Raw genomic sequence first — 18,651 nt, 5'->3', positions numbered from 1 at the left:
CACTGATCAAAAACCCCAAACACATTTGGAAGCGTGAAAGTGAACTGTGTCATCTGCGAGGCCTTGAGCACATGGTACAGGTTTATCTTTCACCTTATTCTTCTGAGGTACTTCTTAAGAGCAGTGAAATCATGTAGATGATCTTTGCTTTTGATCCTTACCTTCATATATTGGGTACTCTTCGTGAGTGCCATGTAAACAGTGAGGTCTACAAAAGGAATCTGCATGACTGCAGGTGGCTTACCTGAATCACCAACATTGTGGAAGTTTGATCTCATTATTATTACTAATATAGGAAGCTGGATGTCATGAGACACACCTACTACTTTCAGAGACACAGACATGAAATGATGGAAAAAGTGTTTAGAATGGAATGTGGCAAATAAGTTTCAATTTTAGAAGCTTCCAGATGGAAGAAATTCCATGAAAATGTATATCTTTGTATCACAGAATCACAGATTCTGTACATATGTCTGACCCTTTGACACCAAGATAACCCCTATAGACATCACAGGGAATGCATACAAAAAGCTTCCATTTGAATGTTTTGGTGTTTAGGGTAAGCAACACAAGGTCCAAAACAAATATGTAATGTGCAAAGAGACGCTTGATAAGATGAATTACTTTTGGAGCCATTTATGCTTCTCTTGTGTAAACCAGAACAGGCTATGGGAAAACATATGGAATCTGTAAATGGCTGACAGTGCACATGGAGATTTTTTAAGTGACTCGGTGCAACATCATTCTGTAAGTGATCTACATGTACAAAATAGAAGATAAAACAATTGAACAGAAAATTTAGTCGCTGGGAATGTTTCACAGGGGGAGGTGGGGACTACTAGAACTGTTTTGCTTGTTTGTCCTTCAAAATTTACAGCACCTCAATAGAAACGACACCATGCCCACACTCTGTGCAAGACACTTATCTTGCATCCAAATATAAATCCAATCTTAGCTTCTTTTTCTTTAACCTTTTAGACTCGGTAAGGAACCTTCATTCAATTTTTTAGACACAGCAGAGAGAATTATTTTTGGAACCAGAACCTAAAGCTCTGCTGGCAAGTTTCTAAGCATGTCTGACAGACCTGTGCTGCTGCTGGTTAGGAGAAAAAATTTCCCTAATGAATAGAAAGATGATTATCAGAGTTGAAATTATAAAAACATCTTTTTACTTATTTGTGCACCTAAATGTTTTCCCTTGTTACAGCACTGGGACTTGCTGGAGAATACATGTACAGGCTTTTTGAGATGGGCTGTGCTATCTTTTTGGAACCAGCTCTCCAGGTAAACTGCTTATCTTCATAATGAACAAACTCTTGGCTCCCTGACTCAAGCCTTCCCAACTACTTTGCAAATGTTACTTTTAAAGATAATTAAAAATTGTGATAATCAAATCTTTACTTCACTGCTGCTTCTCTAGCAACATTCCAGCTTCTAGAAGGTTTCAACAGAAACAAGCTACAAATAAATTTTAAAGGGATAAAAGGAGAAATTTAAAGATTACTATGCATGTGCAGCTCTTTTTCTCCTGATTTAAAAGGCATGTTCTTAATTTAGCTGTCATGTCACAAGAAAATAAAAAAGAATATTGAAAAAAATTGATTTTTCAGCATATTCTACTAGCTTTCCAACAGATCAAGGAGGATATTTTCCCTCTCTCCTGTAATGCTCCTCCTTTGAACCCCACTACATCAGCCCAGATGCTTGCATTTATATTTTTCTAGTCAATCATATGGAATTATTAAGAAGAATGAAAACATTTACTTTTTGTGCTTCCTTTTGATTTCATATTGGGCTTTATTTCCTTATGCCTGCTGTCAGTATTTGTTCTTGTCCTTATCACTTGAACTCATAAAGACAATAATAACAATTTTTTTTCAGAAAAAAACAGTATAGCAAAGCTCAAAAACAGACATTTACCAATTAGTATATGAAACGTTGTTTCAATAAGCGTAGAGTTTACCAGAACTCCACCCAGCTTCATAAGATCACTGTAGTAAATATCATTTGGCCATTTAAGTCGCAGCTCAATATCCTAAAGAAACAAAAACATGTAGTTAGAAACACTTTGCTCTTCAATACCTCTCTTCTTCAGGGCTCATTCAACGCTCCATATTCTGTAGTTCTGCACCTCTTTGCAACATTGATACTTTGCAACTGTGATACTGTCAAATGTTCTTCATAACTATAGCATATTTAACTGTTCCACAAACAAAAAAGGCACAGTAACATGGTTACACTGTTTAAAAAGCAGGTTGAAAGATGCCAGAGGAAAGTGTCTCTTTACTAAAAAACCCCAAACAATATAGCAGATAGCAAAAGCTTAGAGGAACCAAAAGGAGGACTACAGATACTAGAGATTTTCAGCCTTGAATGTGTAGTTTTATTATTGTATAATGAATTCCCTTCATTCATGAGCACCTACTAAAGATTTTAGAGATCTATTCAAGACAGAAGCAAACTGTGGCTGCCACTGTGGCTCGTGGCTGGCAAACAATCAGGGTAAGCCCACAGTAACACCAACACCGTATTTGAGATTCTTTGCAGATGCCAGACAAGGAGACAATGACATCTTGAATTTCAGAAAGGAAATTTAGCAGACAGGAGAAATTCCAGTTCACAACTATGTAAATACTTCAGCAACGTCCTAAATATATGCAGCCTTTCGGCAGCTACGTTCAAGCAACACCATGGAGCTGGAAACACAAACTGTGCTGTGTGACACCGTTCCAGCGCAATAGAGAAGTTTTTGTTGAAACCACAGAACTGAACTGAACTTTGCACCGGCTACTTAAACACACAAAAAAAAGCAAATGTGCTTCCTGTAGTTTGAAAAACTGCATATGACTGTATCCCCAGAGGCAAATTATGGGAGGTGCTCCAGGACTACAAGAGTTGCATTCCCTCCTATTGTAGATTATGAAATCCCTTTACAGGATGTGTGAAAACTGCACCTGGGTCCATGTCTACTTTCCTGACAGATTTAAAGGCCAGAGAGGAGTCCGTAACACGTACATTGACAGGAAATACTACCTGATTTTGCTATCAAAGCATTCTGAGAGAGGATCACCAATTCATATTCATTATGGAAAATAACCTGACTCTGCGCTGGCAAAGGATTTATAGAACACTCTTGAGACACGCGAAGTATGACACAGTTAAACAGTATCATCAGTGTTATGGGATCTTCTGAAGTGATATTCAGGAGATCTTAAGGAAGACAGACACCTGTAAGGCACCAGGCACTAGCTCTGCAACTGGAGTGCAAGCAAGCACAAAGAACAAGCAAGTCAGCCGTGTACTCTCATGACATAAACTACACAGCAGAGACTTTGCCACAAAACGGAGTTACAGGGTACTGCACACCTGCGTGTCAAAGAAATGATGTGTGTCACAAAATATGGTGGAAATGGAGGATGGTCTGGTCTTTCCTTACAAGAGAGAGATATCTGCTGTTCTCCAAGTGGGAAAGCAAAGCATTTCTCTTGATAAAAGGCCCATTTGCCCATTTGCACTTGCAGCACTAACATCTGACAGTAAAACTTCCTGTTGAGCGTGCAGATTTTCCCCATGAGGACCAGGAACAAAGGTTTCAGTTGCTGCCTCATTAGCACAGTCAGTATTTGTGGCAATTCTAAAAATCATGACTGGATAATAAACAGACATGTATATTTCATATTTTTTAATGGAAATCCTGACATGGACTTTGAGCATAGTGAAAGACACTTAAGTCTTTCAGTTAAGTGAAAGTATTATTAAGATCCTGACATAAACCCACAGAGCTATGGCAATTTGGAGGAGAGAACGAAACCTTATCTATAGATTAGCCCAATGTTTTTCCACTACTTCAGTTTGCATGGATCTGGATGTTCACCTGTCATAAAGCAAAGCCCTGCACTACCTTAGTTCTAAATTTCTTAAGGGGAAATTTAAGTGTTGAGTTTCTGATAAATCTTTCCTTGCTTTAGCATAGTTGACTCCCAACACTTAAACTGGTTTCACCCAGTGGATGAACCATCAAAGAGATCCAGTAGTTTCTCCTTGGTCATTGCAAGCTATACATTGTACAGTATATGTACCATTGATACATATTATTTTTACATTAACATTTAGTACTTCAGTCATCTTTTCCCTCTTGAACAGAATAAAATAAAGAATCCACAGCATACCAGAGTAGGTGTACAGAAGCAAAACCACCTCCGTTCATAAATTAACTCTTTCCCAGTCAGACTCATATTTTATAAAACCAACTCTTGTCCCTTCTATTTTAAATGGTTAAATTATTCACTCTAGCCAAATATTTTATACTGCAAATTTTAGCCTGAAGCATTTTGTTTTTATAGTCAAGTTATGAAGAACTGAAGTTAGAAGGTTTTAATAGAAAGGCTGACAGACCTTAAAGTACAGCAAAGCTACTGGGTGCCACTATAATAAAGTTCATGTGTAAATGTGTATAAGTCATTGATTTTCTGTAATATAGGAAACATATGCTCTAGTTAACTACTTCTGTAAAATACCAAAGTTTTATAGTTAGCAAATATTAGGAAATGGTAACATTAAAAAGCAGATATATGAGGTGATGAAGAAGACTGGTTCTTCATTTTAATACTGATGACAGGACACTTGATTCCCTCTTGAGAGCAATACTCCTAAGTTCTTGCTTTAGAAATCAGTTTTCAACCTTAAACAAGGGTTGGAAAAATCCTTTAAAAGGGATAAAGTGACCACTGAAACAGCACCAACAAAAAAAGCTAAAAAGGATTTGTCAGTTCTATTAATTTTTCTCTCCTATTTCTACCCCAACTCCTTCAAAATAAACCCAAATTAACTAAATTGTTAGACAAAAAAAATTGACGTTGTCTTTATTGCTGAAGACCGAGTCTTAAGTTTCATAAGAAGTTAAATGAGAGTAGTTTACTTTATCAGCTCAGTAAAAGACCTTATTCATCACACATATATTCTAGGTTTTTAAAAATATATAATCAAGCATGTAGGAAGGCTAAAATTACTACTTTGTTAGTGTAGGAAGGTTAAAATTACCACTTTGTTAGTGATGAAGACCTGCATTGTGCAGTCATTCTACACATAGAAGACATAGTTAAAATCCAACTTTAATTAAAATGGAAATATAAATTTTGAGATAAATTAGAATGCCATACCTCATATCCTGGTATTGATCTAACTGACTCTACCACTGCCAAGGATACCAGGTGTTGAATAAAAGGAATTCTCTGGCCCAGGTTGGAATGTAGAGGAATGGTGATATGTAAGGTGGACAGTGCACAGCCCATGGGACTGAGCCAAACATTTCCACTGCGACCTGGGGAGGGAGAGAAGAAAGAATTAGCATTGATTCAAGAAAAAAATATTTACAAAAAAGATCACTTTGTTAATGTAGACAACTACAAAAATGGAAAGATTCAGTGGTATCCATCCACAAATCTACTGTAAATCCTGTAATGGAGTTTCCAAACTAATTTTGAAAAGAAAAATGGTTAGTTTACAGCAGGTTGTTTAATGTGCATGCTGCTACTCAGCTTCCCAAAGCATCCTAAATTACTTGCTTCCAGGATTTTCCCAGTGTCTGGTAACACACACATTTCAAAACAATCTTGCTTTGTTTAACTAAAGAAGTATTTGTAAAGATGTTCTGTGTGCATCTAGAAATCCATCCACTGTGCAAATCAACTCAACACAAGCTAGGTCTGTACTAAAAGCCAGGTAACCATCTTCATGTAGTTTTGTGCTCAGAAGTGCTTACTAGGCTGGGTACTGTGTTCTTCTACCAAAATAAATATGGCTTTTAAATCAGAGCTAGCACCTTCCGGGGAGAGACAGAACTTGGTTCTATTTATCTTCAAAAGATTGTGAAAGCCCACATAGGAGTTCAGGCAGGTCCTGCAGACTCAAGAAAACTCTATCTCAGAGCCAGTCAGACCCAGTCTTGTTCCAGTTAAGTCAAAAAGGAGTTCTGATTTGGAAGTCTGACTTGTATTACACTAAATGTAGTGATGACAGTTTCCAAGACTGGGGAGACTTTTTGGCAGAAACTAGAAGACCACTAAATCATTTCTGCAAAAGCCACCAAACATCCTGAAAATGTTTACTTTGGTCTCTTTCAACTTAGGTTTTGAGTCTGAATCCGCAGCTCAAGTGGGAGAAGAGGACACAATTATTCTACAGATATTATAAAAAATACTCATAATGTATCTTTAAGGCAGCAGCTAGATGACATAAAAATGTCCTATTTCATATTCTAAGACATTTCTTAGCACTAGAAGGAGACTTACCTTTCCCTTGTGTCTGTTGGACAGCAATTGCTATTAAACCCATCTCCTCAGGCAACTCAAACATTAACCTGCCAATTAGGAAAAAAAAAACAGCCCATGCTTATCAGCTGGAACACTAAGCTACATTCATGAAAATCTAGGCTTAAATATCAGGTAATATTTCATGTTAACATTGCACTACCATTTATCCACTTTCAGTTAACATTTATTCTTGACCAAAGAGCATTAGAATATTAAAAAAAGATTAACTGAAAAATAATAATGTAAAACATTGCTATATCAATTATGCTGGAAAAAATTATACCCGTGGTTCATTTGTGGTGCCTTCTGATGAAATAAGTTTTGTGTTTCTTCACATTTTCTTGAAGTGCTTACTTTTTCCATGTCACTATCTTCAGTAAGTGACAACTAGCAATTCTAGACATTTGTTTCTACTTAAAGCAAATTTTTGTTCATACTACAGAATATAAGAGCAGCAGTTTCTGATTATTTAGAAAACCAATATAGTGGCAATAAAGCAGTTTAAAAGATACACTATCCCCTGAGAACTAATTATGATTTAACTACAGTAAATAAATCTACACCTTCTGAGAACTCTAGAGAACACTGGCTTATTTTAGGTTTGTGTTCTGCTTTTAAAATAGTTTCACTTAAAAGAATACTAACTTTCCTCTGGGGATAAGTAGAAAGTGCACTTTAACACTACCAAATGAGTCAGTGGTAGACTTAAAAAAAGAAGGAAAAAACTCTACAGTGAGAACTTCGTTCAAGCCGCATTAAAACTGATCTGAACTGTACTACAATCCTCTTTCATTTCACATTTTCAGGAAGGGTTATTTAACAGAGAAAACAGATATTCAAAAAATTGCCAGCAACGTAAGTCCAGAAAGTCATGTATAGCCTACAAATCTACCTCTAATATAGGCACAAATATCATGTTGTTCACTCATATAAAAGCAATCTTGTTTTGGAGATACGTGCAGTCCAAATCAGCAGAGTACCATTAAAAATTACTTCCTCTGAGTTTTTAGATACATATGAAATGTGTTCCAAGTTCTGCAATCCAGCAGGTATTCATGGGTGTCGAGGACCAGCTGCAAGCAGAAGCATCACCCACAGACACGTCTGTGGTGGTGCAGGTGACAAGATCAGGGAAAACCCATCCCTGCTGCTTCACAGGTTGAAACGCAGGGAACTCTTAGGGCTGCATCCGTAGCAATATGCAAGTAGGATCCCCAAGGTTTCAGAGTATCTTTCAAATGGCTGACTTGCCTTCACGATGATCAAAATGGGAGGTTCTTGGAGGGCACAAGCGAAGTCTGGACCACAAATGCCTTTACTAATCAGAAATACTTGAACCCAAACTGGCAGAAGCTGTAACTGGCTCCACAATATTTTCCCACATTACCCCTGAAGCAGTGAGATGTGGTTAAAAGGCAACAGCCAGGATATCTCTTTGCCAGTCCTCTTCCAGGTTACATGAAATACAGCTCGCTAATTCCTTCCTCTGGACCCTGTGGATTACATGCTGACACCAGGCTCACCTACTTTGTCCTAACTTTAACATTAAAAATACACCTCTTCTTATGCTGGGACCTAGGGGAAAATCCTCTGTAGATCATAAGGCTTCAGCCCTGTCTTCTGGGTACAGCATGATTTCAGTTACAAGTTCATGGTTTGCAACATGAAAATCTAATTTAAATTTGGAAGCACATTTAGGAAGAGATTACAGGCTTTGTCGAAACACTGATTTCTCTTACCTCACCATTCACATAGTTGCAGGAAAAAAAAAAAGTCATGTGCTGCCGTGATGGGAGGAAAATAATCAGAGCAGGAAAAAAAGTTAATTATGAATCCAAAACACAGGCTTATAGAACAAAGAGATATGATTAAGAGAACATATGAATGTAGCTATTAGAGGCTTGGCAGCAGGTAACAACATATTAAACGCAGAGACCCAGTTTGTACTTTTAAGGGTCATGAAAAATCCTTTAATGGACACAACATGGGGAAGTTGTTAATACCCAGATTGATACAGTAAGAGACAGTTAGATTTATTTTTACTGCTTCCTGAGATTGTGCTGGAATTGCCATGAAGCCCATGATAATAAAAAACCCCACACAACTGCCCGCCCAGACTTCAGAGCTTTGTAAATTGTGTGTGCTTCTTACTTTTTTTTTTTTTTCTGGAAGAAACAACTCGGATTTTCCTTACCAAAATGGGTAACTGTACGTGCACTTTTTTACATATTAACTTCCCTTCTTTTCTTTCAACTTAATGAGTTGCAGATTGAATGATTTCATTTTTCTTCATAGTTTCTTCATCACAGTGCTTACCACATTTTCCCCTTAAATGTTTATTTTCAAGAAACTCTCTTCCTTTTTGTACTGTTTAAAACTAACTGGCTCTACATATTAAGTAAAAAGATCACACTGAGATACAAGAGTAAGGAAACATGAATGGTCTGAAGAAAAAATTATGCATCAGGAAGAATATCAGACCCTACATGACAACAGAAGATGATACATGAATTTTATGTAAGTTTTTCTTTTCCACCCATTGTGTGTTTTCTAAAAGATGAGCAAGGCACTTTTGGTATTCAAGAATATTAAATAATCTGAAATATTAAGAGAGAGATTTGAGCTCAATTTTTTATACAAATACTCTCCATCCACTCTGTAGTGCATACTATGAATGCTGTCAAGAGTAATAAACGATACTTAGCTGTTTTATAGAAATTTCAAGGCTAAGGAGGACTCTGCCTTCATGGCTAGCCAACACAATAACTTCTCTACCTACATTAATGTAAAATGGGAATTGAAACCACAAAATCTATGTTTGAATAATGTTAATGGCCTGACAACTATAAATTTAATTGATGTTGTGGGTTTAAGTTTGAAACTCTCATTAATGCATCCTGCTGTGTTACAGTATTGCTGAGGTATTCCAACAGGCAGCATTACCTTCCAGATGTTAAAATACCTGGACACAAGAGGATAAGTTATGAATAGATTTCTCCCTTTACTTCAAGCTCCTTGTCTGAAAATCTCACTCTCCAATAGCTTGTTTATAGTGCATTTTAAAAGCAATATAAAAACCACATTGAATTTTTAGTTGAATGGAAAGGAGCAGGCCTTTTGACCAGTTTCTAGTATTATTTTGGACAGAAAAGGTGCCCTTAACACTTGCTTTACTACTCTGTATTCACAGTTTCTGTCCACTATGTCCAATTTGAAAATGAGCAGCATACCTACTGATATTTTTCCTAAGCTCTCCTCTGTTGTCCTCCATCTCCTTTTTGTAGCCCTCAACTGTATGATGTTATGTTCCAAGCTCTGTGTGCCAAGCAGAGCATCTAATTCTGAAGTCCAGACTGCAGACACCTTGCTGGCAGCACTGATCTCTGTGTCTGTCTCCTGCCTGGAGATGTCTTGAGAAACCTTGACCCATACAAGTCCATGAGAGCAGATGGGATGCAGCTGAGAGCACTGAGAGAGCTGGCTGATGGAATTTCAAGGTTGTTTTCTATCATCATGGTCGTGGAGAAGTCCCATATGAATGAAGAAGGTCAAATGTTGCAACCATTTTCAAGATGGTCTTTCACAACACTCTTGCATCCAAGATTGGCCATTGTGATCTAGATGGATGCACTACCAGATGAGCAAAGTGTCTGGATTCTGGGATTGAAAAGTAATGGTTTGTATTCTACCTACAATTGCAGATTCTCAGAGTATAACCTGAGACCTATCCTAGTAAATATCTTAATATCTTCACCAATGACCAGGAGGAGTAAAAGGCATGTGCATCAATCACGTTTGTGAATAACACTGAAGATAACTAAGCACTGGGATAGGATGCTGTGGAATACTTCTCTCCTTGGAAGTTTTAAAGATCTGATTGCAAAAAGCCCTGAGAAAGCTGGTTTGAATTACTTGTTGCCTCTGCTTAAAAGAAGATCAGAGTAGTGACCTTGAGGGATCCTTTCCAATCTGAATGATTCTTTGACTCCAGTAAATGTAGAGACACTTGGTATCTCAGGTGTTTCTAGCTGTCCTTTAAGTTCGTTGAAATCAATCAGAAAGTAGCCATTATCTGCTAATTACTAAATTAGCAATTTAGACCACTGGAATCCCATAACCCAAGTAGGTTCACAGTTTAAAGTAATTATCACAGTCTCTTCTTAGCCTAAATATTTTATCTCCAGCCAAGACAGGTAGAAGACGACCTAAACTGTTAATCCTACTGGGTTTTATTTAAATGATAGGAATCTTAATGTTCTGCAGTGTTAGAACTTTGCCTATATCCAGCAGGCAAAATATGTGCCAGAATACACTATTACATGAATGCACCTTTCTGTACTGTTGCAAAAATTCATAGCTTCTCTCTCTTTAGAAGGGGCTTCCTTATAGAAAGGTTAGGACAGAAAGGACCATATAGTGTCAAATTGTCTTTGAACTCCTTCAAAACACAAAAGTCCTACATCAGTGAGAAAAAGCGTTAAGGGATTACAGTGTCCCAGACTTGTGGAAAACTACCTACTGGAACCTTGGATTGCTAGTTTCTTGCACTTTCCTTCAATAAATACCAGAAAGAGAAGACTGTCTTAAACTGATCATGACATTTTTAGTAAGGAGTAATCTATTGACACTATGAATGACATAGGTTAGCACCTTATATATACTTTGGTTGGTTAGTCTTTGGGAGCAGTGCACTAATAACAATGTAGTTTCAACAAAACAGCAGTATGTAGGAAGACAGTAAGGAAGCCAAAATCATGTCAGTTACTTTTCAGCTGGATCAATGCTCTCATCTGGCTCACCATAAATGAACACTGCTGTTGGCAAAAGGGAAGCAACAGTAAACGAGGCCAGTGGATAGAAGGGAAGACTAAACCACCTCTTTCTTACCACCCATGTACTTATGCTTGATTTAAATTACTGTATTATGGCCTCAGAATAGTGCATGCTTTGCTTGTGGAGTTGCTTTGAGAATCAAGCCTGCTGAACAGGAAGGGTAAAACTCTGCCATTAAATGCTCATTTTTTTCTGCTCACTGCATTTTTCAGCGGGTAATTTTCTTGTCTCTCTATTTTTATACCAGATACTTTATAATTAGTCCTTTGTATATGTTTATAGGCTTCTCCTCTTAAAAAAAGAAAAAGAGAATTTTAAAACGCAGTACCATACAGCCAAAGGTGTCAGGAAACATACCCAAATAAGAAAGGACTCCAAAAAATTGGTTTGCCAACAAAATGCCAGTAAAATTTGAAACCTGGGTTCAGACACACTGGTAATGTTCCAAAACCGAAAACTTAAAGAACTTCTTTATTCAGTAAATCAGCTTCTCTGTGAATATCATCAAGACCACAAAGTTACAGTAAAGGAAGGAGTTTCCAAGGGAGATGTGAGGAGAGTTTAGGAGTTTAAGTTGTTTCAATTTTTAATTTTAAAAGCAAAAGCCTCTACTGTTTAGAACAATTTATTTAATATTTTTTCCTATAATAAGTAATCTTTTCAATTCATGACCTTCTTTATTTGAAAAAGCTACCTGAAGCATACTGAAAAGTTAACATAGGACAAATGAAAGAGATTTCATTAAAAAAATGAAACCGTGCCAAGATTTAAGAAACAGAATAGTTACTGGAATGCAGTGAAATGTATTTATCCTAATATGTTAAGAATAGAATCTTCTGAGTTAAATAAAATGTTATAAACATATTGATCAAAACCAGATCTAAGCACTCTTGCCCAAAGTATAGCAAGGATGCTGTAAAAAATTTAAAACATACGGATCGATGCAGCCTGCAGTGATATTGCTTTTAACAGTAATTTCATTGCACTTCATTAGATAAGAGGATACAAGTTTTGTCACTGTCTGACATACCCCATATGGTATGGCAAGAAACAACAGCATTGCAGTAAGATGGCAAAATTATTTTACATCAGCATCATATTCATTAACTTACAGTATGAGGCATCGCAAGCAATAGGAACTCAAAAGCAAGATCTCCATCATGATTCAGAATTCACACAAAACTACTCCAAGTCACCTCTCAGATAAAATAGCAAACTCAGAACTTTTTGCATACACAGCGAATTTAACTTGATAGTCTGGCCAATTTCTAGTCTGGGTAATTGCATTTCCGTATGAAAATTTCTCTGCAATTTACTAAGACAGCACTTCATTTCCTGCCTTAAATCATACAGGGTGTTAAATAGTTGCCACGTTCTACTACAGAAGTGATGAAGTTATTCCCAAGTAGTTACTTAAAATAGAATCATAGAATCATCTGGGTTGGAAGGGACCTCAGAGATCATCAAGTCCAACCCTTGATCCACTCCCCCCGTGGTTCCCAGCCCATGGCACTGAGTGCCACATCCAGGCTCTTTTTAAATATCTCCAGTTAATACAGAACAAAAGGCACTGGATGTCCTATATAAACTAAAGTGAGCCTGAAAAAGAATTTCATGTGATCAGAAACTAGCTGCCCTCCCCAGATCTTTCACAGAGGTTTCCATTGCAAACTGGGAAAAACTAAAGCATATAAAAAATATAAAATCCATTCCTTGCTAAATAACCGTGCAAGTCCTAAAAAAAAAGAGCAGTAACGCTTATTTTCACTAGATTCTTAAGTTTTCCTTTATACTTTTACTAATGAAAATTTTGTCATAATTAACAAACCAATCTTATTTAAAATAATAGAATTAATCTATAGCTAAGAGAACACTCTAAAAGCCTTTGAATTTTCCTCCGACTTACTTTTGTTGCTTTCAGTTTATGCCTGCAACATACAGATAGGTCCAAATTTAGGCCCCAGTGGTTTATGATAATGGTAATGTGGTTGTTGCTATAAGCCTAAGGATGCTGTAAACTTTTAGTCTTTCTAATCCAATACTAGCTGAAAAATAATTTTATTTTTTCTCCTCTTTCTAGAGGTATACTTAAACAACATTAAGAAACAGGGGTAGCATATTTTTACATCGCCTGACATTTCTTCTGGTCTGTAGATTAGATTTACTTTTGAGGGATCTGTTGGTTAGCTTAACATCCTTTCTGAAGAATATTTTAATTGTGCAAAAACAACTAAAATTTTAGCCAAATTTCATGACCGATGTTTTCCTTGGCCAAATGTTCCTCTGTATCTGTTTTAAAACTTCCATGTGCCTGTCTCACCATATGATTTGAAAATACACACAGAACTTCAGTTCTAAATGCTTGTTCATACTTATTTCTATGATATGGGGTACACTATACACTGTACACAACAAGTATTGTCATGATGGCCATTTGACATGTTACTTGGCATTAAATCAAATCCTCATAATTTTGCCCAGGTGTTACAACTATAATAAACCAGTTATGGCTTCATAAACTGGCAGGTAAAGCATGATTATTTTCTTTGCATGCATTTTTTTCCATCAAGCACTGTGAAATACGAAATCTTCAAATAAAAAGTATTACTAACATTTTTTTGCTGTGAAAAAGCAATCAAAAGCACCATATTTCTTCCATTGCAAAACTCCCACAGACAAAAATGTCAAGCTTTTTCTTCTTCTCTATTAAAAAAACTGTACCTGTGTAGCACTTAGAAATTTAAGTAGAATGTAAGAGATTAATGCAAAAGGAAAAAATTAATGCAAACTTGGGGAAAACATTTTTTTTTTGGTTAAAGAAAAAGCATTCCACTGACAGACACTTTTTAAAGAATATTTCAGAAAATGGCTAACTAGCTCTAAAATTTTAGTTAACATTTGAAATACTCTGTTTAGCAATTAAAGTTTAGAACATAATTAAAAAAAAATACATTATTACACCTCATCTGATGCTTTCCATATACATAATTTTTCATTGGGAATACAGGTTCAAAAAAGCCACTTTTCTCTAAGAGAAGGAGGAATCAATTTGTCTGAAATGCCATTTTTCTTTTAAAACACTGAATTATATTTTTTGGCTATTTTCAGCCTAGTAGTCAAACACGCAAGTAGCTTCAAATATACGGAAATGCTAAATTTTTTAATTATTTCAACTTTTAAGTGTACCCATGGTACCACAACTGGGCTTTCAGGGCCTCACTTTCCCCATGAAGCCTCAGGTTCCACTAAGGAGCTACATTTGCCATCCAACGTGTGTTTCCTCTTTGTTAAGCCACGTGATGCTTCACAGAGGACACACTTTTGGTTGAGGGGTCTGGCCTACCAGCCAGAGTAGTAACATGGGCTACCCTAAGCCCATGCTACCCTAACTACAACCTTTGCAAGTCTTAGAAGTCCTATAAGCACTTCTAATTCACTCTTGAGCTGACTTGAAATGAAGCATAAACCTGGGTTATAAATCCTGACTATTACATTTCAACATTCCTAAACAGAATTTCCCTGCAATTTCTACTTTCTCAGAAAGAACTGAGGATACTTCAGGTTTTTTTCTGATTTCAAGCTGCCAATTATGTTAGAGACAGTAACCCAGAAAAACCCTTGCTTTTTAAATCATGAATTAAAAAAGGCAACGAACACAATAGCTGGACTCAGTTGGCTCTGTAGTCACGCATCTAATAATTAAAACACAAAAATGCTCTCATCGAGTACTGGAGTCTTCTGCTAGCTGCTCCCTCACAGTGCCAACAGAAACCACAAGATTTCTAAATTCAGTATTAAAGCATACAGCACTTTTCTCATGCAAGAGCCAACATCCAAAAACACACAAATAAAGAACAGAAAACTTCTGTTTCCAAATATGTTCGTAAATATTTTTAAAACCCCTACTATTAGACTGTGTCAACTTGAAGGCAGACTCCAATAGTTAATTTCATGGCTGATTAAGAATGGATTTCAAAATAAGGAAGTTACTTTATGCTGGCCACAGCATCCTCTGTAGACTCCAGAAACAGAGTCAACACAAATAGTAGCTGATATTCAAATCCTGAAACAGTGGGTTCTCTTTGTCAGAGTGAGTTGGAGAAAACCCAAATGTCCCCACATAGTCTCATTACTTCAGATTGTTCAAATGCAAGAGAAGCAGCAACTTCCTACTTCTGTGAAGTTCAGAGGAATGCCCAATTTAAGACAACAATATAAGTACAAATACCTCTTACCATGAGATGTGGAAACCAGAACTGGACAGAGCTGACACCCAAGCAGGGAAGGCTGCACAACCACCTTTGAATGATGTGTCCAGATCAAGAAACCATATACATCCCCAGGTGAATCCATACTTGGATCTTGACATCCCACTGCTTTTCTGAGCAATGAACCCTGATGGGTATGTAATGGATGATGAAGTCTGAATATACTAAACATCCCCAAAGAAAAAATGCCATGGATTCCTGCACTAGGAATTACTTGCAAATACTGAAAAACAGAATATGTCAAATTCTAACTGTGTATCACTATAAAGAGTATTTCCACTTTCTTGTATAAAAACCAAAGAAAAATGTAGAACGGCTCACTCCCTGTCATTTCTCCCTCTTCCCATCTCTACTGCAGCATTACTCTGCTGTAGTGTATCAACAGCCAGGATCTGGTCACAAGTCCTGTTAACCATTAAAAGCTCTCAGTGGATGTGTCTGATGGCATGCCATTCTTCCATTTGCTTGTCAGATATGTGATCAGTACTCATAGAGTAATAATTGCAGTCATAAATAAGTTCTGAACCTCCTCACAGACCGCTGGGTCCTTCTTCACCTAATTTTTTGTGCAATTTTTAGTTGTAAAGTGAAAGCAAAATAGAGGCGTAGAAAAGAAACTTTCTCATTCAGCTTCACTGATGTATTTCTACAAAACAGGTGTTCGGGAGACCCTGACCCATGAACTGAGTTGTACAAAAGCTTAGTCAGATGTGAAGCCTTAGCAGAGGTGTTGTGGGCTAGTAAGTGAACAAGCAGCACCATTCAGATCACGTGCAACAGAAGCAAGCATCAAAGGGAAGGAGGAAGACTTGGAGGATTAGTTATATGATACCAGGACTCTTAGCAGTACTTAACACTAAGCAAGCTGAAATTGTGAGACAGATGTGGTGGTATTTTATTTTAAATTAAACAGTAAGGTTTGGTCCAAAGTTAGGGTGGCCTGTAGCAAATAATTCCTTTGGCTCTGGAGAAGGAGAAAAATGTACTGGGTAAAATGTCTTCAATGGGAAGCATCAGCACAGGGATGTATATGGTAATATGCAAAGCTGAAAACGTATACTCAGAAATATTAAGAAATTAATAATAAATAAATGGAAGGAAAAAAATCAGCAGTTAGCACATTTGTGCTAAGTAAAAATCCACCTCACCAGCGGAAAGCTCTCTCCCTCTACCCAGATTTGTACTCATGGCAAAATTAGTACGAATGAGCTGCATGGAAACAAACTGAAACCCTAATCTAAAAACTGGTCCCTGCTGACAGCTTCAGTGTAAGTCTAAGATACAATTTTACACCAGTCACGTAGGGCTGGAAAGAAGCGCTAAATATTTATCCTGTTCTCTTCTATGTCTGGTAAAACTTTCTCTCAACTATTCATAAAAACTTACAATGATGGAGAATTGACAGCTTACTGAAGCAAATCACTGGTCTTTAGCAACTTTTAAGGGAAAAAGTACTGCATCTGCATTACTGCATTAAAATGTTGTCCTATAGCCACTGAAAATCAAGCAATGATAAATTTTCTTCCCATAAGGGACCACTGACTTGAGTAAACCTTTCTTTACATCAGTCTTGTCCTCTTTTGATGGAAGAAATGTAGTGGGTTTATATCCCAGTCTCCCCATCTAGAAGACTCATGTTTCCTAGACCCTGAGTTACTCTCTTTTCTCTGCTTTTTACTGTGCCCAACGAATCCACACCTTTTGAAGCCTGGTGTTTATAACTGGATCAGTAACTCTACTTAAACACTCCCACTGTTGAGCAGAACCGGAATTATTACTCTGCATTTTAGGTGCAGCACATTTTTCAGCAATTCTGTATGAATTTCAGTCTCAGTCCTTACCTCCTTTGTTACAACAGTACAACTTTTTAAAACATTTTTTAACCTAGATTCAACTGCTGATTCAAACTTTCAGACCTCTCTTGAGGACTGATTTCCAACCACCCTATCTTCATTTAATGAATGGCATCTGAATTTTAAACCGTGCCACACCCATGAAGAGCTACATCCTATTTATTTCAGGTTATTCTTTGACTCATCAAGTTTATTTAGAGTGTGAAACTTACCTTCCTGAAACCCTATAGCTCCTTCCTATAGAGTTTAGTTTTTGATAAGCATAACCTCAATTCTGTCATCCAAATTATTAATGAAAAGGACTTGGTTGTGCTGAAGCATTGGCAGATATGAAGCCTCAGTAGTCTGGCCTAGTAAGTGAATCAGCAGAACCACTGAAGTCACATGAACCAAAATAAAGTTTGAACACTGCTTTTAAGTGAAATCAGAAAAACACATGGAATCTTTTCAAATATATAGATCTTAGAATGAAGATACGATCTATGATGCTGAAACTCTAAGCCTGGGGATCAGTAACTGCAATCTTCAACAACCCTTTTTTAGATGCCATCCACTCTGCCCCAAAAGCAGATCAAACTAAACCATGACTAAAAGGAACAACTAGAAATACAGTAGAAATAGAAACAAGTCACTTAACTGGGTCTTTGACTATAGTTAAAACAGAAGCCTTAGTTGTAGTAAAAAGAAAAACCAATTCCAATTGCATAACTGGTATATTGGTCCATATAAAATTTTCACTCTGAGTGCTAATGGTTAACATTCCATTCCTAGGCATAGCATTTGGATTTTGGAAAAAGTCAGACCTACTTCCCAAACCCAAAGAGCTCTAATGCAACCAGCAGCTCTGTTCTGTAAATGATCACGGATTTTGGATAAAACAAGATCCAACACAACATAACCTGCTTCAAGAGTTGAAAGCTCTTGGGTAATGAACACTCCATGTGGGTCTTAGTTTTAAGAAGGGTGCTTAAACACCTCAGCAGTGATACTAAGGAGTTAAGCATCTAAAAGGAGAAAGACCATTGAAGAAAAAATGATCACATTTCCCTTTCTCCACTAGAAGAATTTTAACAAGAAATTCTTCACAGAATTAATAAAGTTGCAGCTGTAAATGTCAAGTGTTTGCAGCTGTCAGTCTCTTCCACCTTTCTCAATACACTTAGTGTTGAATACAACTGAGAAAGAATAAGGTGAGGAAATACTTTTCCTTTGGGGTGTTTTTTTAAAAAGTGGCCTTTTCAACAAGTACTCCATAAATAATTTCTACTTCTCAACCACAGACATAGATTAACAGAACACGGTATTTCTATAGATCCAGAATAAATATGTAAAATTAATCTTCCTATCACCATTGTTTTCTTTTACAGGATAATGTCTCTACTGCAG

At 36.9% G+C, this 18,651-nt stretch overlaps 1 protein-coding gene across 2 annotated transcripts in view; it reads right to left on the bottom strand.

The window, feature by feature from the left end:
* The window catches only part of HLCS (holocarboxylase synthetase), a 114,318-nt gene that overhangs the window by 6,981 nt on the left and 88,686 nt on the right, over positions 1-18,651 (bottom strand). For both annotated transcript variants that reach the window (XM_071753286.1, XM_071753294.1), the window contains exons 7-9: positions 6,291-6,358; positions 5,160-5,320; positions 1,921-2,035 (exon numbers count right to left, since the gene is read on the bottom strand). In XM_071753286.1, the coding sequence (XP_071609387.1) occupies positions 1,921-2,035; positions 5,160-5,320; positions 6,291-6,358 (344 nt within the window). The remainder of the gene's footprint in view (positions 1-1,920; positions 2,036-5,159; positions 5,321-6,290; positions 6,359-18,651) is intronic.

This window comes from Heliangelus exortis, chromosome 1, assembly GCF_036169615.1.
Source record: "Heliangelus exortis chromosome 1, bHelExo1.hap1, whole genome shotgun sequence".
Lineage (NCBI taxonomy): Eukaryota > Metazoa > Chordata > Aves > Apodiformes > Trochilidae > Heliangelus > Heliangelus exortis.
The sequence above is the reverse complement of the archived record's forward strand: the minus strand, read 5'-3'. Positions and strand labels throughout refer to the sequence as shown.